Source organism: Stegostoma tigrinum, chromosome 5 (assembly GCF_030684315.1).
Source record: "Stegostoma tigrinum isolate sSteTig4 chromosome 5, sSteTig4.hap1, whole genome shotgun sequence".
In the NCBI taxonomy this organism is placed as follows: domain Eukaryota; kingdom Metazoa; phylum Chordata; class Chondrichthyes; order Orectolobiformes; family Stegostomatidae; genus Stegostoma; species Stegostoma tigrinum.
In genome coordinates, this window is record NC_081358.1 from 59,174,458 (window position 1) to 59,197,923 (window position 23,466).

At 41.3% G+C, this 23,466-nt stretch overlaps 1 protein-coding gene across 1 annotated transcript in view; it reads right to left on the reverse strand.

The window, feature by feature from the left end:
- Positions 1 to 940: 940 nt before the first annotated feature.
- fbxo15 (F-box protein 15) overlaps positions 941 to 23,466 on the reverse strand; it is a 344,940-nt gene continuing 322,414 nt past the window's right edge. Inside the window, exon 11 of the mRNA XM_059646017.1 lies at positions 941 to 956. Coding sequence (XP_059502000.1) covers position 956 — 1 coding nt within the window. The 3' untranslated portion in view covers positions 941 to 955. The remainder of the gene's footprint in view (positions 957 to 23,466) is intronic.

A 23,466-nucleotide genomic window follows, 5' to 3' on the forward strand; every position in this document is an offset into this window, starting at 1 on the left:
GTAATGATGTTTTGTGCACTCGTGGGCAGAACAGCTCAAGATCTTGAAATTGTGAGACAGAACATCCTCTTCAAAGTCTCTGAAGACTTTAAAGAGATAACTTCTCCTGGAACTGGAGTAGGCCATTCAGCCCCTGAAGCCTGCTCTGCAATTTGGTTCCAACAAAGCTGATCTCATTTTAGCCTCAACTCCAGCTTCCTGCCTGATTTTCAAAATCTTTTGACTCATTACTAATTCAAAATCTGTCTATCTTCTCCTTAACATTGCTCAGTGTCATTCTGGGGTAGTGAACCTCATCTGTTTTAAATCTGTCACTCCTTATCCATTAGTCTATGACCTATCATTCTAAATTGCCCCACAAGGGAAAACATCTGCTCTACAGTGTATTTAACAATATATATCAAATCAATGTAATCTGTGATGAGTTAGTAACATGCAATAAATGACAAAAAGCTTTACTAGTCAGAACAGAAAGTGGTTTTCCTCTCCTTTAATAGATCAAGCAGCTCTTGTGCATTTGTACACTTAAAGAGATGATTGCAGCAACTTTCATCATGAACAATAGTGTCATGATAATAAAATGTGAGGCTGGATGAACACAGCAGGCCCAGCAGCATGTCAGGAGCACAAAAGCTGACGTTTTGGGCCTAGACCCTTCTAGGCCCAAAATGTCAGCTTTTGTGCTCCTGAAATGCTGCTGGGCCTGCTGTGTTCATCCAGCCTCACATTTTATTATCTTGGATTCTCCAGCATCTGCAGTTCCCATTATCACTAATAGTGTCATGAGTTGGCATGCCTAATGAGGATAAAGAAAATGTTTAAATGAAACTCTGAAGCTCTCCTTCAAGCCCGTCAGTGTCAATTATGGAATGATTATTCAGAAAGGAGACAATGACTCGTCCATCAGGCTGTATCTTACTTTCAGTCCCTTCACTTCAAATACGGCTGAACAACATCTGTAAAGGAAAGAAAAAGAAACAAATCTGAATCCCACTACCCTGTATGACATCCTATCTAGTGTCTCTATGTGTAGGTGGGTCGAGAATCAGCCTGTTTAAGTCACATGGAGACCCAGAGAAGAAATAAGCAACACTGAGCAGACATCACCCACGTATCAAATGACAGGCACCGATAGACCACGGAGTGATTCAGATGCATCATAAATTCTGGACAACATTTTCAATTTTGAAATAGAGTTGGGAGACTTTTCATTTTCAATCCAAATATATTCAATCTTTCATCACAGCACTGTCGCCAGGCACGAATATGCTTCAATTAAATTTACTTTGTTTCCATGATTCACATATACTTGGGTAATCTAAACAAGGGATATATTTTAATATGTAAAATACATAATATATATTAATATATATAATCATGCTAGAGTATTTCAATGCAGAGTAGATGGTCAATATTTTCTAAATAGCAGGATGCACTCCAATGTACCCCAGTTTTATTCAATAAATTGTCAATCACGCTGTATCAGGAATGTTGCCTGACTACTTGGCAATGATAAAATGTGAAATCATTCATACATTATACTATGTCAATAAACTCTCACCACCTGTGTTCTAAGAAAACTTCTAACAGAAAGATGCAATTGAAAGCTTTTAACTAATAAATTTAAGGCTTCATATATTTGCCAAATGATAGAACATAGAACATAGAACATTACAGCACAGTACAGGCCCTTCAGCCCTCGATGTTGTGCCGACCTGTCATACCGATCTCAAGCCCATCTAACCTACACTATTCCATGTACGTCCATATGCTTATCCAATGACGACTTAAATGTATCTAAAGTTGGCAAATCTACTACCGTTGCAGGCAAAGCGTCCCATTCCCTTACTACTCTCTGAGTAAAGAAACTACCTCTGACATCTGTCCTATATCTTTCACCCCTCAATTTAAAGCTATGCCCCCTTGTGCTCGCTGTCACCATCCTAGGAAAAAGGTTCTCCCTATCCACCCTGTCTAACCCTCTGGTTATTTTATATGTTTCATTTAAGTCACCTCTCAACCTTCATCTCTCTAGTGAAAACAGCCTCAAGTCCCTCAGCCTTTCCTTGTAAGACCTTTCCTCCATACCAGGCAACATCCTAGTAAATCTCCTCTGCACCCTTTCCAAAGCTTCCATATCCTTCTTCTAATGCGGCGGCCAGAACTGTACGCAATACTCCAAGTGCGGCCGCACCAGCGTTTTGTACAGCTGCAGCATAACCTCTTAGTTCCAGAACTGGATCCCTCTATTAATAAAAGCTAAAACACGGTATGCCTTCTTAACAGCCCTGTCAACCTGGGTGGCAACTTTCAAGGATCTGTGTACATGGACACCGAGATCTCTCTGCTCATCTACACTGCTAAGAATCTTACCATTAGCCCTGTAAATGCCTTCCGGTTACTCCTACCAAAGTGCATCGCCTCACACTTGTCTGCATTAAACTCCATTTTCCACCTCTTAGCCCAGCTCTGCAGCTTATCTATGTCTCTCTGCAACCTACAGCATGCTTCGTCACTATCCACAACTCCACCGACCTTAGTGTTGTCCGCAAATTTACTAACCCATCATTCTACGCTCTCATCCAGGTCATTTATAAAAATGACAAACAGCAGTGGACCCAACACCAACCCTTGTGGTACACCACTAGTAGCTGGTCTCCAGGATGACCATTTCCCATCATCTACCACCCTCTGTCTTCTTTCAGCAAGCCAATTTCCGATCCAAACTGCTATATCTCCCACAATTCCATTTCTCCGCATTTTGTACAATCGCCTACTGTGGGGAACCTTATCGAACGCCTTGCTGAAATCCATATACACCACATCAACTGGTTTACTCTCATCTACCTTTTTGGTCACCTTCTCAAAGAACTCAATAAGGTTTGTGAGGCACGACCTTCCCTTCACAAAACCGTGCTGACTATCCCTAATCAATTTAATCTTTTCTAGATGATTATTAACCCTATTCCTTATAACCTTTTCCAACACTTTACCAACAACTGAGGTAAGGCTCACTGGTCTATAATTACCAGGGTTGTCTCTACTCCCCTTCTTGAACAGGGGAATCACATTTGCTATCCTCCAGTCGTCTGGCACTATTCCTGTAGACAATGACGAGTTAAAGATCAATGCCAAAGGCTCGGCAATCTCCTCCCTGGCTTCCTAGAAGATCCTAGGATAAATCCCATCCGGCCCAGGGGACTTATGTATCTTCACCCTCTTGTAGGATTTCCAATACCTCTCGCTTGTGAACCTCAATCCCACCTAGTCTAGTAGCCTGTATCTCAGTATTCTCCTCAACAACATTATTGTTTTCTAGAGTGAATAATGTTGAAAAATATTCATTTAGTGCTTCCCCATCTCCTCTGACTCCACACACAATTTACCACTACTATCCTTGATTGGCCCTAATCTTACTTTCATCATTCTTTTATTCCTGATATTGCATGAATCAATCATTTGCCTTTGGGGTGCAGTCCGATGTTGTTTTCTGATATTTTCCATATTTCTGAGCATCCCACCATATCTATTCAAATTGACTTGGACAGGGCTTCCCAAAGTTGGGAACACAAATGGGCTTTCAAGCTGAAAGATGGGAGTCACATATTCCAAGGCAGTAATGGCTGACTCCCACTCCTTGCTCACATAGGCCTTCTCTACCACTCCTTCACCAGTCCTTGAGAGGTCACTGCAACTTTTAAGCCTCGGAATAGATTCACAGTTGAAAAATAAATGAGAAGCACTGGAATGAGGAACAGATATCATAAGCACTAAGACATACATATAAAAATTCATTGAAAAGAGGAAGTGTCAGAAGACTCGCTGACAGATAATGTCAATCTTAGGTTATAAAAGGATTGATGAACTAGCACAGGGCACTATAGGCCAATGAACTCAGCACAAGTGGCAGGAAAACAATGGAATTTTTATTCAAAAATGTAACAGAAACACTTTTGGAAGATATATAGAGAGAAAGGTTACCACCAATTTGAAAATGGAAGGTTACTATTTTACCAACTTCTCCAAATTCTTTCAAGAAATTATAGAAAGGGAAGATATGGATAAAGAAAGAGTATATTTAATTCTTGTACATTGAGCTTACAGAATAGGACAACCATTCATACAGATGTGGAGAAAATCAGCAACAAGTATCAGAACCACAGCAAATTCTAACTTCAAATAAAGATGTGGGACAGTTTACTTATACAAACACACCTTTAGTTAGATGAGTGAACAAAATGTAATTGTACCAAGTTTAGAAACAACAAAAAGCCGGGTGGGAGGGTCAACAGTAAGGAGGATGAAGAAATTCTTCATTCTGATTTAACAAGTTGTGTGAATGGTAAATACATAGCAGATGAAGTATAATATGATAAATAGGATGTTATCCACTTTTGTCACAAAAATAGGAGGGCAGGTTATTATCTGACTGGTGATAGATTGGGAAAAGAGCAGTTGCAATGAGACCTGGGTGTTCTTTTACACCTGTTGCTGAAAGTAAGTATTTAGGTACAGCAAATGGTGAAGAAAGCAAATGATATGTTCGCCTTCATAGCAGAGGAAGTGAGTACAGGAACAGGATGCCTTGCTATAATTATACAGGATGTGGGTGAGCCCACACCTGGAGCGCTGTGCCAGTTTTGCTCTCCTTGTCTAAAGAAAGATGCTCTGATTTTGCTGGGAGGGAGTGCATAAACAATTTGCCAGACTGATTTATGAGAATGGCATCACTGGCACATGAGACACTGGATCAATTAAGATGATATTCACCAGAGTTTGGAAGAATGAGGGCGAATCTGACAGAAACATTTCAAATTCTAACAGGACGAGACATGATAGAGGCAGAAAGGATATTCCCAATGACCTGGGAGTCTAGTACCAAGGGTCACAGTCTAAGGATACAGGTAGGCAATTTAGGACTGAGCTGAGGAAAAATTTAAACACCAAGGAGTGGTGAGCCTGTGGAATTCTCTGCTGCAGAAAGTTTATACTTTAATAGTTTTTAGGGGTAAAGGCCCAAATAGTATGGGGAGAAAGTGGGAATGGGGCACTGAGTTGATGATCAGCCAAGATCATAATGAATGGTGGAGAAGGCTTGACGACACAAATGGCCTACTCCTAATCTTTCATGTATAAATGTTATATAATACATAGAGAGTAAATTAATGTCCTGAATTTAGGAATATAGTTTTCACAAAATGCACTTCATGATTTGGCATCTAGCACAGCCTGCAGATAATATTTTCTGCTAAGTACCTGCAAGTTCGAGCAAGGCCAAGTACATACACTAGTAATTAGAATGAACACTCACATTTACTTTATGCATTGTGATACTCTATACCTGATCAATGAAGGATAGCATCTCTCCCGTACGCATGGCCCAACTGAATTTTGACAGTTTTGCAAGGCAGCCTGCAAAATGAGATTCTGCAACATGGCCAAACAAACCACCCTATAAAATATTCAGGTGATGACAGCTGGTTTTACTGATTTGCATTCTGCCTTCTTTGGTATTCAGGAAAAAAAGAGAGATGTAAAGTTATGACTCTCGTGCGGTTGATCAATTGCTCAGCTCCAAAGCATAAATCAGTAGCACTTCTTGATTACCACTACTAACCTTTCTGCTCTCGTCTCAGAATTAGTAGTGGAAACTAATGCACTATTCCTTTTAGGTGTGTCATTGTTAATAGTATGACATATTTCCCAATCAGTCAGTTATGTACTACTTCAAACAAACTAAAGATTCTTTAATACTTGTGTTTTACATTGACACTAATTGGCTTCAACTAATTATTGAATTTTAGAACACAGTTTTATATTGTTTATGCACTCCTATCCATTCAGCTTTATCTCAAAGCCCAATCAAATTTGAGATATGTTTATCCAATTGTTTTCGGTCCCTTTTGATTTGCTCATAAACCATTTCACTCAATTCAATACCACATTACCCTGGTGGGTAAGTTCTCCAGAATAAAAATCAAATTGTGTTCGGAAAGCTCAGCAGGTTAGGTAGCATTGATGGAGAGAGACAAAAAAATAGAGTTAATGTTTCCGATCAAGTGTTCTATGGAACTTCAAAGCAGATTATCAGAATCATCCTGAAGAGGTATTACATTAGCCTCACAACATTAATCTTCCCTCTCTCAAGGACAGCAGCATTCAAGAACGCAGTTCACCACCATCTTCTCAATGGGCAGGTTGACTTGCAAGCATGGCCCATGTATCACAAACAAATTATTAAAAAATACTGCCAGATATGCTGAGATTCTTCAGTATTTTCTGTTTTTCGTTTCAGATTTCAAGCATCCAAAGGATTTTGTTGTTAGCTAAATTTCCTGTCAGCTCTTAAATTAAGTGTCAAAATCTATTAATGAGGCATCAAATCAAAAACCAATCCTCTCTCAAACTAATATTCATACACAAATACATGATTCGGAAGATGTGGAGGTGCTGGTGTTAGACTGGGGTGGACAAAGTCAGAAGTTACACGACACCAGGTTATAGCCCAACAAGTTTATTTGTAATCATAAGCTTTCATAGCACTACTCTTTCATCAGGTGAAGTGGGGGGAGCGCACAGGCACAGAATATATAGGTAGGGAAATAATAGCATGATAATTCTAGGTCATTACGAGTGTCAACAAATAAGTACAAATATTTATATATAAGTACCGAAAGCAGTTTGGGTTCACCAGTTATGACAATGGGGCAGAACCTAAGGTGCTTATATTAATCTTCTAACTTTTAATTCCAAAATGTGAGTTTTTTCTTAATAAAAGGACTGCTGCAGCAAAACAAGTACTCCAGATGTAAATTCTGTGACCAGCAAAGTACTGAATGAAACTCATAGAATGTTGCACCAGTAGATTGTCAGGGAAGGTTCAAACAGGTAGAGACTTTACAAGAAGGGATAAGAAAGTGGTCAGACCATCTCCCTCTCAGTAGCAAGCCATCTATTAGATTAGATTCCCTACAGTGTAGGAACAGGCTCTTCGGCCCAACAAGTCCACACCGCCCCTTGGCGCATCCCACCCAGACCCATCCCCCTATAATCCACACACCCCTGAACACTATGGGCAGTTTAGCGTGACCGATCCACCTGGCCTGCACAGCTTAGGACTGTGGGAGGAAACCGGAGCACCCAGAGGAAACCCACGCAGACACAGGGAGAATGTGCAAACTCCACACAGACAGTTACCTGAGGCTGGAATTGAACCCAGGTCCCTGGCGCTGCGAGGCTGCAGTCCTAACCAGTGAGCCACCGTGCCGGCCATAATTGCTGCCATATCTGTTTAACCCACTAGAAACATACAAAACAATGGTTAAAAACGTACTGTAAGACTAATTTCTGTGTTATTGGCTAGACATCTGAATGTATGGACTTGAGTGCTGTGTGGGCTTCAACTTTGGCAACAGCCATTTTAAACAGCCCAACACTGCAAATAAGACAAAGAAAAAGGCTCCCATGCTCTGAATGCTGGAATTCAGTTACTGTTGAAAGGAATCAGAATAACAGAATTTTTGCCAAGGATTTTGAAATTGACTGTTCAGCTATTAGTGCCAACACAACGGTACTATTTATTCAATAAAATTACAATATCCTCTTATCTGCTCTTCATGAACAACTTAGAAACTGCTCAAGATATCATCTTTTTTGACTCACCTCTTATTTTTAATCTATTTGTATGTGAGGTGTACTGCTATTTCTTCCCACATCTGCTAATTTATAAACTTATTCTTTTTTGTTTGAAAATGTCTGGCTGCTGGACTCATTTCTAATCGTTCTTGTGGGTTGGAGAGACCAACTCAGTAGGTGGGACAGTTTCTTCTTCCTCACCAGGGTGCTTGAAGCTTTGTAGTATCCCATTCACAATTGTAATAAACTAGGGAAACTTGCCTGGGAACTGGTCATAACAAATTGCGTCTTGTATCCTTATTTGAACTCATAGACAGAACAAAATAATCAGAGTGGATAAATTATCATTCTAAAACCTTGCTTCATCCAACATAGTTGCATTTATCATGAATAAAGAATTGTCAGGGAATCTCATGCATTACCCTAAATGCTTGAAAATTAGAAAAGTCTTTCACTAGCAGTCTTTTACCCAAATTTCTCCTTAATTCTGTACATGTTTTTGCAATGCCACCTAGCTGTGGTATTGGTCACAAGCACAGCCATAAAATATGCAAAAAGCAGATTATGCCATGACATAATAGTGTTAGATATTTAAAATAAAATCAAGCTGAAGCTCCTAAGTGGGTCAACCAGATAGTTTGTTGGAATCAGGGTCATCATTCTGAAATGCCACACTCTCTGCTGGTGCCCTAATTGGTGTTCTGGCCATTGTTGAGCCCATACCCATACTCCTTCCTGAGCCCTCACTCTCCAAATGTGCTAAATTTAGCCGAAGCATTGGGAGCACTCAGCCACCATGTCTACAGACACAGAGAATCACTAAATCCCTATAGTGCTCAAAGTGGCCTTTTGTCCCTTCGAGCCTTTACCTATCCTCTGAAAAGCATCTCACCCAGACCTATCCCCGTAACCCCATATTTACCATAGCTAATCCAGCTAACCTGTACATCCCTTGGACACTCTGGATACTTTAGTATGGCCAATCTACGTAAACTGTATTTATTTGGACTGTGGGAGGAAAATGGATCAGCCTTGGGGGAAACCCACGCAAACATGGGAGAATGTGCAAGCTCCACACAGACAGTCACCTAAGGCTGGAATCAAACCAGGGGCCTTTGTGATGTGAGGAAACATTGATAATTACTGAGCCACCATGCTACCTGAGGGCTAGCACAAGTCTGGTCACTGCATTTTTAAAGGCCCTCCATCCTGATCTGAGAACTTTTGACCAATGGGGAAACCTGTATTTTCCATCTGTAATACCCTAATCTCCACCATGAAAATCTCTATCCTTGACCTGGACTCTGTAAAAGGTTGTCTGCATTCTTTCACAGCCATGTACATGGAAATTCTAACTTTGACTCTGCAGCTAGAAGCTATCGCACTCACCCTCATTTGGTCATTATTGAATTTTCCTTGAGTGTCCACAGTCCTTACTCCATCACTTGTGACCCACTTCCATTCACCCTCATTTTCATTATCCAATGCTTATTAGCCTAGGAGCTATCCTCCATTGCCACCAAATTCTTCCATAGCACTCAGGATCAGCCTCCTTTACTGTTTAGGCTGGTATGTATTACTTCAGGCTGAGGATCTCATAGTTACCTTCCCTCTATAACGCTTGGTCTATCCAAAAGCACAAGTGACCATCATTCCTCAGGTCTGCTGCAACTCAACTATGCTTGTTCTAACAGTCATTCCTGGACTTCCTTAACCAAGCTAGCACACTGCTTTCCTCCAGCACTGCCTCCCTCAGTCAGCCAAGTTCCGGTCTCCTGACACTGCCACCAGCCAATCTTAATTAATTCCTCCTCTCTAACAAAGGTCTCCTTGAAAGAAGGGAAGTTCCTACTCAGCCCAAATTCACAAGCAAGATTCCTATTGTCCAGACATGCCAGCTCACTGTGTTGTATGACTTGCTGACCATGATGAAGACTGTTGTCACTATCCTCTTTAACTGTAGGAAACTGCATGGCCTGTTCGGTCTAGTGAGGGAGTGGAAAACATTTCCTGATCTAATTAGGAGAGGCTGTTGTAACTACCAAGAAATAATTGATTGCATGTTAGCAACTGGTTACAGAGTACATTGATTCTGATCAGCATTGTTACAGAGAGGAGATTGGACGTTAAGCCTCACTGTTTCTAAGCTGTTCTGTCCACAAATCCATGTGAATCATCGTAGTGGATGGTGCTTATGATATTTCTCAGTTTTAACCTTTTAAGACCCAGTTAGTCTCAAGACCCAAAATCAATTCAATATCTGCCACCAACCTGAACGAATCATGAAGGCATGTAATTCTCACTCTCTGTAGAGTTAATTACAGAGGCATGATTTAATCTGGAAAAATGGTGTTTCAGTGAGTGTACATGACATATTTATGCATTAGAAATTAGTGGCTACCTCTTGCCTTTGGGAAGCTCAATCCACCTTCAATTTGCTGTAACCTTAATTCCCTATTTCCAGTGCACCATTGGGAAACTGGCATTTTTCCACCTACACATTTGATTACATCTGCTTGCCTCTACGCCCTCATCAGTGGCAGCCCAAGATTCCAGTATCAGTTTGAAACAGCTCCACAGATTCCTTTTGTGTGATATTACATGTTTTCTAGTCAATTATCAAACTGTCAAGTACAAATTCCTCTATTCACTTCGCTCAACAGAAATGTGGACTTTCATAACTTGTAAGCTCATACGTTACTGTATGTATGAACATTACCCAGCCAACTTGAGCTTTATGGGGATTATCATTATCAGTGATGGTGCTCAAAGAATAGCAGTCCTTACATGCTGCCTCAACACCTCATTAGCTAATTTTCATTTTCTTTTCACTATTTCCAAGAGTGAACACTGAGGCCTGTACTACATGAATTAAGCCGTAGCTTTTACACATAGAATTCCTACAGTGTGGAAACAGGCCATTCTGCCCTTCGATTCCACACCAACTTTCCAAAGAACATTCCACCCAACCCCACCTGCTACCCTTTCCCTGCATTTCCCATGGCTATCTCACCTAGCCTTCACATCCCTGGACACTATGGGTAATTTAACATGGCCAATGCACCTAACCTGCACATATTTAGACTGTGAGGAAAAATCCCATAAGACATGGAGAGAATGTCCAAACTTCACAGACACAGTCGCCCAAGGCTGGAATCAAACCCCGGTCCTCGGCATTGTGAGGCAGCAGTGTTAACCACTGAGCTGCCATGTCACCCATTTCATTTCACACTCCACAAGAAAGCTTTGACTGAAAGCAAGTCCTGTAACATTACAGAGTGTAAATAGGATATAAATGTTTGAACAGGTTAGGAGATTATCTGCCTCATGGTGAGGGCCTATGTTTTTGAAACAATAGGTACATATTTTAAGAAATAAAATTGCATTTACATTTGTTATAGTTCTAACAATGCAGCATTCATTTAAGAAATGTTATTTGGTATTTTGGTGGCTACTCTTAAGTTCTGTGTTTCTTTAACTTTGTATGAGTGCACTGACCAAAAAAAGGTTTGTCTGTTAAAATAAAGGCAAGAAATTAAAAAATAGAAAGTGCTGGAAAAACTCAGCAGATCTGGGGAGAGGAGCAGAGTTAATGTTTTGTGTTCAATATGCTTTCTTCAGAGGGTGGCAAGAGGCTGCTTATGGTTCATTTCTGAACTCAAAACAAATAGCATGCAGGCTCAATCAGGAAGCCCATGTCTTCCTCTAAAACAGGCCTCATTTTATACTTTTAGAGAGGAATTATGCATTGCTGTGCCTGTTTATCAGACTGAGGGCAACCATAAAGTGGCAATTGCACACATTCTTTTCAGTCTCTCAGCCTGGCATGGCCTCAGCATGGTCTTCTGGTTTCAAGGCAATTCCAAAGTGATATGCTGGCCTCACATCCCTGAGGTGAAGCCTGGCACAGTCTGGAATCAAGGCCTGGTACAGGCTGGAGGCGAGGTGTCAGCAAGGACTAGGTTGAAAAGCAGTTGTTCCGAACTTTCCTTTCCTCCATTTTATAATTTATTCCCAAAATTTGCAATGCTGAACTTGTTACTTCTCTACTTTCCTAAGAACTGTAACTGAAGAAGTACCTAGGGACCTAAGGACCTAAGATGGCACCAGAATGGCAACTTGCATACTTTTCACTGTACTCATGCAAGTACATGTGACAATAAAGCTTATTCAAATCAATTCAATTTAAGAGGTTACTTACCTCATTAGGTAGTAGGCTCATTTATAAAGTAAAGAAGAGTGGGATTCAGGGAAATTTGGCAGTCTGGATACAAAACTGGCTGTCCAATAGAAGACAGAGGGTTAGTAGATGGAAAGTATTCAGCTTGGAGCTCAGTAACCAGTGGTGTTCTGCAGGAATCTGTTCTGGGACCACTGCTCTTTGTGATCTTTATAAATGACTTGGATGAGGAAGTGGAAGAGTGGGTTAGTAAGTTTGCCGATGACGCGAAGGTTGGTGGAGTTGTGGACAGCATAGAGAGCTGTTGTAGGTTGCAACGGGACATTGACAGGATGCAGAGCTGGGCAAAGAAGTAGCAGATGGAATTCAACCCAGAAAAGTGTGAAGTGATTCATTTTGGAAGGTCAAATTTGATTGCAGAATACAGGGTTAATGGCAGGATTCCTGGCAGTGTGGAGGAACACAGGGATCTTAGGGACAACATCCATAGATCCCTCAAATATGCTGCCCAAGTTGATAAAGTTATAAATAAAGCGTATGGTATGTTGGTTTTCATTGGCAGGGATATTGAGTTTATGAGCTGCAAGGTTATGCTGCAGCTCTATAAAACTCTGGTTAGACCACACTTGGAATATAGTGTTAGTTCTGGTCACCTCATAAGATGTGGAAGCTTTAGAGAGGGTGCAGCGGAGATTTAACAAGGACTGGACTGGAGGGCAGGTCTTATGAGGAAATGTTGAGGGAGCTAGGGCATTTTCCATTGAGTGAAGAAGGATGAAAGGTGACTTGATAGAGGTGTACAAGATGATGAGAGGCATTGATAGAGTAGATAGTCAGAGTCTTTTTCCCAGAGCATAAATTACTATTATGAGGGTGCATAATTTTAAGGTGATTGGAGGAAGTATGGGGGAGATGTCAGAGGTAGATTCTTTACACAGAGTGGTGGGCATGCGGAATGTGCTGCTGGCAATGGTAGTGGAGTCAGATAATTTAAAGACTTTTAAGCGACTCTTGGATCGGCACGTGGAGGATAGTAAAATGTTTGGTATGCAACGTTTGATCTTAGTAAGATAATAGGTTGGCACAACATTGTGGGCCAAAGGGCATGGACTGTGCTGTACTGTTCTATGTTCTATGTTCTAAGTCACCAATTGGAGGCATCTCCCAGCTATAGCTGGAGTTTGAAGTTTGAATCCCACCACACAGTAAGGATTCCTGATGATCTCTGGTGGCTTCCCAGTAAGCTCTGTACATTAACCCACCAAGGATCTTCAAGTAAACAGAATCCACAGCCTACTTTGTGGTACAGTTAGATAGCACATAATTATCACTGTACATTGCCCTCCTCCAGGTGTAACTCTAATTATGGCCACTACAGATATACACATTGTACACGCATACTCATTAACGTATACACCTATACATGCACAGCAGACATACATACATAAATGCACATACCTACACACATGCAGGTGCAAATATACCTAAACTTACACACACTTCATGGAAATTTCTGTTGAATATTTTTCCCCAAACATAGGAGCAGATGTATTACACGTAATCACAAAAATATGATACCAGATTGTATTTTCAAACAAGGATTAGCATGAGGGTATTTACCTGTTAATTTCTCTCTGACTGAAAGTTCACTTGCTTACTCAGACTGTTAGCTTCTCCCCTGGTAACTGTTCAGTTGAATTGCAACCATGGTGGTGTACTTGGTGATCATTCTTCCTTACAGGAGCCAGCTGCTTAACATAAGACATAACTTGTCTGCAAGAAAGTTGGCGGCTGCAGGGAGGTTCTGCCTATGTTAATTCATCATCTGCCTTAATAAGTTGGTGCTGGTGCTGCAGAAAGGATCACAGTTCCTTTTGCTCCTGGATGTTGAACTGGAGGCGCTTATGTATTATTGCCCAGAACAGATGGAGCTGTGAACTACTGAACTTGACCAGTCTAATGGGTGACCGCACTCCCTGTGGAAGGTGAATGATAGATGGAATGCTATGAACATTGACACAGAACCTCAAATATGTTACATGCACAAATCAGAAGATATTAAACAATAATTTTATTTCTTACAGAGCAAACATAATGTAAATATATTCCCTTGTTTCATCTAACTTGCCTTTCATAATTCAGTGAAATATTGGTCTGAGGAATTGTTAAACAAGTACATGGGTAGGCAATGTGTTTTCTTTATATAATGTACAGGACAACATTTCCTTTAAAATTATTTAAAGGATAAATTCAGACAATTTTCTAGTGAGTGAATTCAACATTTGACTTTCATCTCTGAGAAATAGATTACAATACGGCATTATCTTCAATTGAGACTAGTTTGGCTACTGGGGTTCACAGATTCAAATCACAGACAGTGACACCAACAGAGACTACAGGGTAGCTTGTGAAAAGAAAAGCTGAAGGAATCTAGATCTTATTGCTTATCCAGCAAAAAGTAGTCATAAACAGGCCACCTTTCCTGATTTTTAAAAAGGCTCTGGATGTGAGTTTGCTCGCTGAGCTGGAAGGTTCTTTTTCAGACGTTTCGTCACCATACTAGGTAACATCATCAGTGAGCCTCCGACGAAGCGCTGGTGTTATGTCCCACTTTCTATTTATCTGGTTAGGTTTCCTTGGGTTGGTGATGTCATTTCCTGCATTGGTGATGTCATTTCCTGTTCTTTTTCTCAGGGGATGGTAGATTGGCTCCAAATCAATGTGTTTGTTGATGGAGTTCTGGTTGGAATGCCATGCTTCTAGGAATTCTCGTGCATGTCTCTGATTGGCTTGTCCTAGGATGGATGTTTTAAAAAGGCTGCTTATGCCCTAGGCCTCCATTTGTAGTTATATTATGCTGTAAGGGCTCTTAGTGAGCTCATTTTGGAACATCCACCCCTCAGTGGAGGAAAATTCCATAACTTGTAACTGCTGGTCAATGGACAGGCACTGCTGTTGATACAATAGAAACTGCAGCTGTTTGAAAATGGTGTGGATCCCAGACTCACATAAGTCCAGGATTTCTTTCGGCAGAGAGAGTTTTGTTATACTAAGGAGGGTGGGACTGCAGGGGTGTTGGGTTTTGGAGAACAGGGGTCAGGAGTGTGGGTAGGATTCACAAAGAGAGAGAGATTCCTCCAATTAACACATGACATCCCCAATCCCCAAAAGTGATAACGCCTTTTCCCTTCCTTTTTTCCAGAGTTGATCTTCTTACACCAGCCCACCTTCGCCGAAAACTGCAATGTGGCATTGACAGTGTAATATTCAGATCAATTGCCTTGTCAACAAATTCAATTGTCTATTAATTACAAATGGAGGTCGGGCTGCCAATTTTGTTTCCTGTTTCCAGCTCCCATATTACGGAGAAGCTGGCACGTTGATATTTGATTCACTACCCGATGTCATCTTGTTGGGCCCAACATCTGCATGGGACAGGAGCAGAGTTCCAGAAGCGAATTCTCATAAAAGTAGTCCGTCCATTGAATCTCTTGGTCAATCTATTCACTGGCACCTACATGTTTAAATGAGGAATTTTCAATGGTCTGCTGAGAAATGATTAATATTCACTATTGGTGCTCATTTTGCAAATTAACCCTTTTGTTCTGTCATAGGCTTAGATGGATCATTTTCAAATTGGTAAGATGTCACAAGTTGTCTGCCACATGGGTCAATGCTACAGTCTGAATTATTCACAATTTACACTGTTTTGGATGATGGGACCAAATTTCTGAGTGCTAAATTTGCCAATAACACAAAAATTGGAAAGCAAGATGTGAAGAAGATAGAAAGAGTCTACAAAGGGATAAGGATAGATTAAACAAGTGGCAGATGCAGTGATATGTTGGCAGAACGTGTGATTACGAAGGCAATTCATATGTTGTTATTTATTGTAAGCGGAATAGAATATAAAAGCTATTGTGAAAATATGCTTTTCTTCTCCCCTTAAAGACAGTAGGGTTTTTCCCGCGTTCCCGTGTCTGTTATAATGGCAATGAATGGGGCCACACTTAAAATAAAGGGCTAGTAATAGGAAAAAATGATACAGCATCAAATGGAGATGGGAATGATTCATTTATGTCTACTGCAATAACTACCAGTTTTCTGAGTGCTAAATTTGCCAATAACACAAAAATTGGAAAGCAAGATGTGAAGAAATAGAAAGAGTCTACAAAGGGATAAGGATAGATTAAACAAGTGGCAGATGCAGTGATATGTTGGAAATACGTGAGCCTATGCCAGTGTGATTTCTTTCAAGGAACTGAACTGGATGATTTGGCCACCAGCTGCAACATCTAGGCAATGCTTTTTAGGGAACCTGCAACAACTTTGGAAAAATTGCCTGGAAGTCAAGACTGTATGGCATGATCATGTGATACTGATGAAAGAATCCGAAGGTGGTTGTAACATCTAAAGTAACTAACATGTATAAATGCATGGCCAAAATTCACTGAAGAACATATCTCAGATATGTAAACCATTTGACAAAATGATTGGTATGACCTGGAAGAGCAGAAAAACACAATTTAAATGAACTTCGAGAGGTTAACAAAATCATGAGGGACATGGATAGGGTAAATAGATAAGATCTTTTCCTTGGGATGGGGGAGCCAAAAACTAGAGGGCATAGGTTTAAGCTGAGAGGAGAAAGATTTAAAAGGGACCTAAGGGACAACTTTGAGGATGTCAACTGCAGCTGGATGGTGCGTGTATGGAATGAGCTGCCAGAGGAAGTAGTGGAGGCTGGTAAAATTACAACATTTAAAAGGCATCTGGGTGGGTATATGAATAGGAAGGGGTTAGCGGGATATGGGCCAAATGCTGGCAAATTGGACTAGATTTATCTATGACATGTAATCAGCGTAAATGAGTTGGACTGAAGGGTCTGTTTCCGTGCTGTACGTCTCTATGGCTCCATGGCTCTATAAGGAGCCTAATCACAGATATCACTGGGGTAGTGTACAGGGGGAACGAATCAATAATATCAATATGGGATTTTCATATGTGACATTCAAAATGCTGCTTTTTAAATGAGGCTACACGTTCCAGCCAGGATTGGCCTGATAAAGCTCATAGACATTAATGGGAGAAGCACTTTTTTGTCAATGTTAGTGATGGTCTCAAACTTTAAAGGCTTATTGGGAGAAGTACAATGCTGGCAGTGAACCCCAACCAGAACATTGCAGCAGATCCAGACACAATTGGCAAATGCACATAAAGGTTTTACTGCTGTTATTTGGTAGACAGTGCAAATTTAAAAAGGGAAATTAATGTGACTAATTAACACAATAGTTTCTGGGGCTGGGACTCAAAAATACAGATTCACCAATGGGTATTCTTCTAGCATACCTGGCTGTGTTGTTCACCCTGTTTACTTTGATCTAGCGAACTGTCCTCACAGTTAAATTTGTCCACTGGAAGATGGTATTCATTCAAAAGCTAATCGTGGACTCCATGCTTCTACAGTAAGAGCCACCAAAGGACCATATAAATTGTTGTGTGGCATGAATTCTACTCTATCAAGAGCTGCTAATCACCAAAGAGTATGAGGCTGAGCCAGTGTACGTAAATACTGGCTAATTCTCCATTTATGTATTAAGCTATTTGTATACAGTGCTGTAAAGTTTACTGACTTGCTTATGGAAGATCATGCATTATCTGTGTACAATATAGAACCCAGATAATCAGGGAGTTGAGCTATCCATCTGAGACTTGGTATATTTGCTAGATGCTTCAAGTGATCAAAAGGTTCATGTTCTTACCCTGCCTTGCTCCTAACCTTCCAGAATGTTTTGTTAACTTTGGCCAATGGGCAGAATCAACTGGGGGGATTGTGATCAAACAGCCTCAGGCCTAAAATTTGGTATTTCAATTTTATTCACATTCAAAAAAATTCAGCCTGAAAGAGAATTGGCCAAACTAAATTAAACAGCAGCCAGCAGTTATCAGCTATAGAGAACAATGGAAGCCAAGATCAAAGATGTTGCTAAACGGTTCAAAATGAACCAGCTAAAGCAGCTTGAGGTGTTGTTTATTGGAGAAGAGTTGATCAGATGTTCTGGCATCTGGATTGTCTGAGGATATGCAATTTATACCTTCCAGCATGGAAACTGTAAAAGTTGTTGGCGCCTCCCTAATGGATGCGTTGAACCTTGCTCATGACCCCATTGACCGAAGATAACAGAACACTCTGGAAGGTCAGAGCTGAGGTGGGATAAGAACTCATACGTAGACATCACTCCCTCAGTGAAAACAGAGCAAAAAGTCAGTGAAGTGATAATTGGAACTGCAGATGCCGGAGAATCCAAGATAACAAAGTGTGAAGCTGGATGAACACAGCAGGCCAAGCAGCATCTCAGGCACACAAAAGCTGACGTTTTGGGCCTAGACTCTTCATCAGAGAGGGGGACAGGGAGAAGGCTCTGGAATAAATAGGGAGAGAGGGGAAGGCGGACCGAAGATGGAGAGAAAAGAAGATAGGTGGAGAGGACAGTATAGGTGGGGAGGTAAGGAGGAGATAGGTCAGTCCAGGGAAGACGGACAGGTCAAGGAAGTGGGATGAGGTAGTAGGTAGGAAGTGGAGGTGCAGCTTGAGGTGGGAGGGAGGGATGGGTGAGAGGAAGAACAGGTTAGGGAAGCGAGACAGGCTGGGCTGGTTTTGGGATGCAGTGGGGGAAGGGGAGATTTTGAAGCTTGTGAAATCCACATTGATACCATTGGGCTGCAGGGTTCCCATGCGGAATATGAGTTGCTGTTCCTGCAACCTTCAGGTGGCATCATTGTGGCACTGCAGGAGGCCCATGATGGACATGTCGTCTGAGGAATGAGAGGGGGAGTCAAAATGGTTCGCGACTGGGAGGTGCAGTTGTTTATTGCGAATCAAACGGAGGTGTTCTGCAAAGTGGTCCCAAAGCCTCCACTTGGCTTCCCCAATGTAGAGGAAGCCACACTGGGTACAATGGATACAGTATATCACATTGGCAGATGTGCAGGTGACCATCTGCTTAATATGGAAAGTCATCTTGGGGCTTGGGATGGGGGTGAGGGAGGAGGTGTGGGGGCAAGTGTAGCACTTCCTGCGGTTGCAGGGGAAGGTGCCGGGTGTGGTGGGTGGGAGGGGAGTGTGGAGCGAACAAGGGAGTCACGGAGAGAGTGGTGTCTCTGGAAGGCAGACAAGGGTGGGGATGGAAAAATGGCTTGGATGGTGGGGTCGGATTGTAGATGGCGAAAGTGTCGGAGGATGATGCATTGTATCCGGAGGTTGGTGGGGTGGTATGTGAGAACGAGGGGTATCCTCTTGGGGCAGTTGTGGCAGGGGCAGGGTGTGAGGGATGTGTTGAGAGAGAGAGAGAGAGAGACTGAGAGAAGATCCACCCTGACCTATGAGGCTCACCTTCCTGAAAGACAGCCAGCCCCACATCAGAGAAGAAGACATTTCGATGGTCCAGCTCAAACATGTGGCTTATTGTGGGTAATATCCTTTCTCAGATGGATAGAATTAGGTAAACAGTAAATATTGGAGGAATTTTGGAAATTGTCACATCATGTTTTTAATCATGAATAGTTTAGAGTCATTGAGTTATAAAGCATGGAAACAGACCTTCCAGTCCAATTCACTTGTGCCTGCCAGATACCTAAACTTATCTCGTCCCACCTGCCAGCATTTTGCCCATATCTCTTTAAACCCTTTCTATTCAAATACCTATCCAGTTGCCTTTTAAATTTGCAATTGTACCTGTTTCCACCACCTCCTCTAGAAGTTCACTCTGTACACGCACCACCCTCTTGTGTGTAACAGTTGCATCTCAAGGCCCTCTCATATCTTTCCTCTCACACATTAAGCCTGTTCCCTCTGGTTCTGGACTCCCCTACCCAGGGAAAAAGATATTAAGTATTTACTGTATCCATGAATTTTTAAATCTCCACAAGGATTTTGTTAATAAAATCAAGTTGAACTACAAACCAAATTTTTTGTCCCTTTGTCCATCTCACCAAAATGATTACCTGAGTAAAGCATTTTAATTTTTATTGCATAAACTAGTCAAAGTGCCCAAAGCAGGTACAACAGTTCAAGGGAGTGTGGTTCAATTTCTGGTATGTGGTAACCTCCAGAATATTTATAGTGGGGGATTCACTGATGGCAATGTCATTGAATGTTAAGGGGAGATGGTAAGATTCTCTTTTATTGGAAATGACCAATCCCTGGCACTTGTGCGGTGCAAATGTTACTTACCACTAACCAACAGAAATCTGGATATTGTCCTGATATTGAACGTGGACTGCTGCAGTCTATGAGTAATCACAAGCAGTGCTGAACATTGTGCAGTCATCAGTAAACATCACCTCTTCAGACCTTATAATAGAGAGAAGGTAATTGAAGAAGTAGCTGAAGGTGGATGGGCCTAAGACACCACCCTGAGGAACTCCTACAGATATGTCCTAGAGCTGAGATGACTGATCTCCAACACAACATTCATCTTTCTATGTATCAAGTATGTCTTTAACTAATGGAGAGCTTTTCCCTTGATTCTCGTTAACTTCAGTTTTGACAGAACTCCCTGATGCTACACTTGGTCAAACGCTGCCTTGATTTCAAGGGCAATCACTGTCATGTTATCTCTGGAGTTTAGCTCTGATCTGTATCTGAAGCAAAATTGTAACAAGATCAGGGATTGCATGTTTTGGCCGGACCCAAACTGAGGGTCTCTGAGCAGGCTATTGTTAAGTAGATACTGTTTGACAGCACTGTTGATAATACTTTCCATTACTTTATTGGTGATCAAGAGTAAACTGATGGAGTATATGAGGAGACAGAGTTTCCAAAATAAAAGAACCAGGGATGTGAGAACGTAGATTCAAAATATATGTGGAAAAATACAAGTGGGAGGTGATTAAGAAAAAAACTTTTTCACACAGTGAGTGGTTAGGTTTTTGAATACACTGCCTGGAAGCATGGTGGAAGCAGATTCAATTCAGGCAATTTCAGGTGTATTCAATGTTTATTTGAATAAAAATATTGTGCAATGACATGAGGAAAAACCAGGTACTACCACAAGCTAATAATGACCATTTAGTGAGCCAGTGCGGAAACAATGGCCTAAATCTCCTTTTGCATCATACAGCTTCTGTGAGCCTGCAAATATGACTCCTACTCTTTCAAATGAAATGGGTTTGATGGTTGGAATTACAAGTTAGCATAAAAAATAAAGGCATTTAAATGATTGCATATCAGGTGGAACACGGGAGTGGAAGACTTACAAAACCGTTGTAACACTGTAACATAGATGGCATTGAGTGGCACAGTAATTAGTACTACTACCTCACAACACAAGGGACTTAGGTTTGATTCCAGCCTGAAGTGGCTGTCTGTAAAGAGTTTGTGTATCTCTCTCTGTGTGTGTGGGCTTCTGCCAGGTGTTCTGGTTTCCTCCTACTGTCCAAAGATGTATGGGATAGGTGGATTGACCTTGCTAAATTGTAGTGTAAGGGTTGTGCAGGCTAGGTTGCTTACCCATAGTAAATGCAGGATCACTGGGATAGCTAGGTAGGGTGCTCTTTGGAGAGTCAGTGCAGACTTGGCAGGGTGAATGGCCTCTAACTGCATGGTTGGATCTGAATGATCCAAAAGTAAGCATGTTTTTCACTATGGAAACATGTACTCAAATGCATTGTCTTTATTTACAACAAGCACATAGATTTGAACTTCACCAAATCAACTGTAATAAATCATAGCATGCAACTTAGAATTTCCAAAAATTAAGGATCATCTATATGCATATTGTATGTTGATGTTGTCAGCTCAAGGGTAAGGGAAGACCTTTTTCTCAACGGAAAACAAATGGAAAAGATATTCATCAAGGGCCTAGCCTCCGGAGTTCAGATGTTCTTTAGCACAATGTTAGTTTGAATGCTAAGGATGCATCAGTGACAGCTAGTTAAACGGGCTGGAAGATCTTTGAATATTCAATAAGGTCACAGACACCCAGGGTAACATTTCATTCCCTCCCCACCATGGTGTGTTTAGTAGATGGTTGAATTTTATAAGTGGGGAAGGTGGTAGAGGGAACACTATCACCTTCCCTCATTTTCTCCAATTGAGTCCATTGGGGAAGGCCCATGGATGGACTTCTCTAATTAAGGCCCTTAAGCGGATACTAGACATCCACTAAGTGGCCTTCATACTATCACAACTGATATTAAACCAGTGGCAGCCAGGCCTCAGATCAGTCAATATCCATTACAAGCAAACACATGCAGGTTTGCTTCCAGAATCCCAGATCCTTTCGCTGTTCAAAGAGATGAGATCAGTGGTGGGGTGCAGCTGGGGAAGATCCAGCCAAGTGCCATTCACTTGCCCTTGATGACTCTCACTGTGACCCTTCCTTTTGTGCCCTTTGCTCTGTGAAACCCCTGCCATCTGTCACTTGCTTCTGGCCTCCCTTGCTCAGCAATACTGGGCTCTGGCAGCTGTCATCTTCACTGAGAAACTATTAAGCAGAAGAGCGCCTGAATTATGGTTGATCAGCTGTTTTCATTAGGTGTGCTTCACTCTGACTACCACCACTGTAGAAGACACAATTAATTGCCATAATAGCCTGTAATTTGGGATGATCTCTCCAGAGGTGGCAACACTGATTTTCCAAATGAAACTTCACTTCTGAGATACCTGCACTCCCCCTCAGTAACAGACAGGAAGGAGGGGAAGATTGGAACAGGCAGAGCATATGTGTCACAGCCTAAGCCCAGAATGCTCAGGTAGTGATGGTTATTAACTGGGAGTAGACCATAGTGATGGTTGAGACAGTGGCACAGTTTTCAGAAATATCTTTGCCGACTTATAACAACCACAAATAGCTGCATGAATTGCCCAATGGGAGAATGCAGTCATGGGGTTTAATGGTTTCATGGCTATAAGTGAATATCTGCGATTCTTTAAGTTTGCTGAGGAACTGTAATGGAACACTACATGGTTCATTGTGTCTTTATATAATTAAACTTGCTGTGACAAATGTAATGCCAGCTTATGTCGACATCTATGTCTGTGGTATAAACAGAGTGCTCAGTGAGAAACAGCAGCAAACAGTGGGATTCATAGTCTGCCTTTAAAATCTTATTACCAATAAGGATTAGTACTCATACTTTTTTTGGTGATTACTGGGCAGAAACATTTAGATTAAGCATTTGTAGGGATCTCCATGATAAAAAGCTTCAAGGTTAATAGAAATATTTAACTGTACAATCTGTATTATGCAGTGGCTCAGTGATTTAGAGCTGTAAACAAGCAGGGCCTCACGAATGACAGAACATTGATTAGTTTGCATGAATATTTAGGTGATGTGAAACAAATGGAACTCGTGAGCGGTGCAGACTAGTTGGTTTGTTTCTATGTATTTTTCTCAATGGATAAAGCCAGGCCTCAGCTCCACTGATAAGAAGAAATAATGAATTGATTACATTTGCTGATCCATTTTGATAGTAGCATATCTGAAATGGGATTCTTTCCTTAACATTTTCCTGAGACAAGGAATGGAGTGACCCCGGTGAGAATTGAATGTGTCAAAATGGACAGTAGCAGTGTGATCCAGTTGGGATCTCCAAGACAGCTGGGATGGAGATAAATTAGGTGAACTCCATGCATTATAAACACCCTT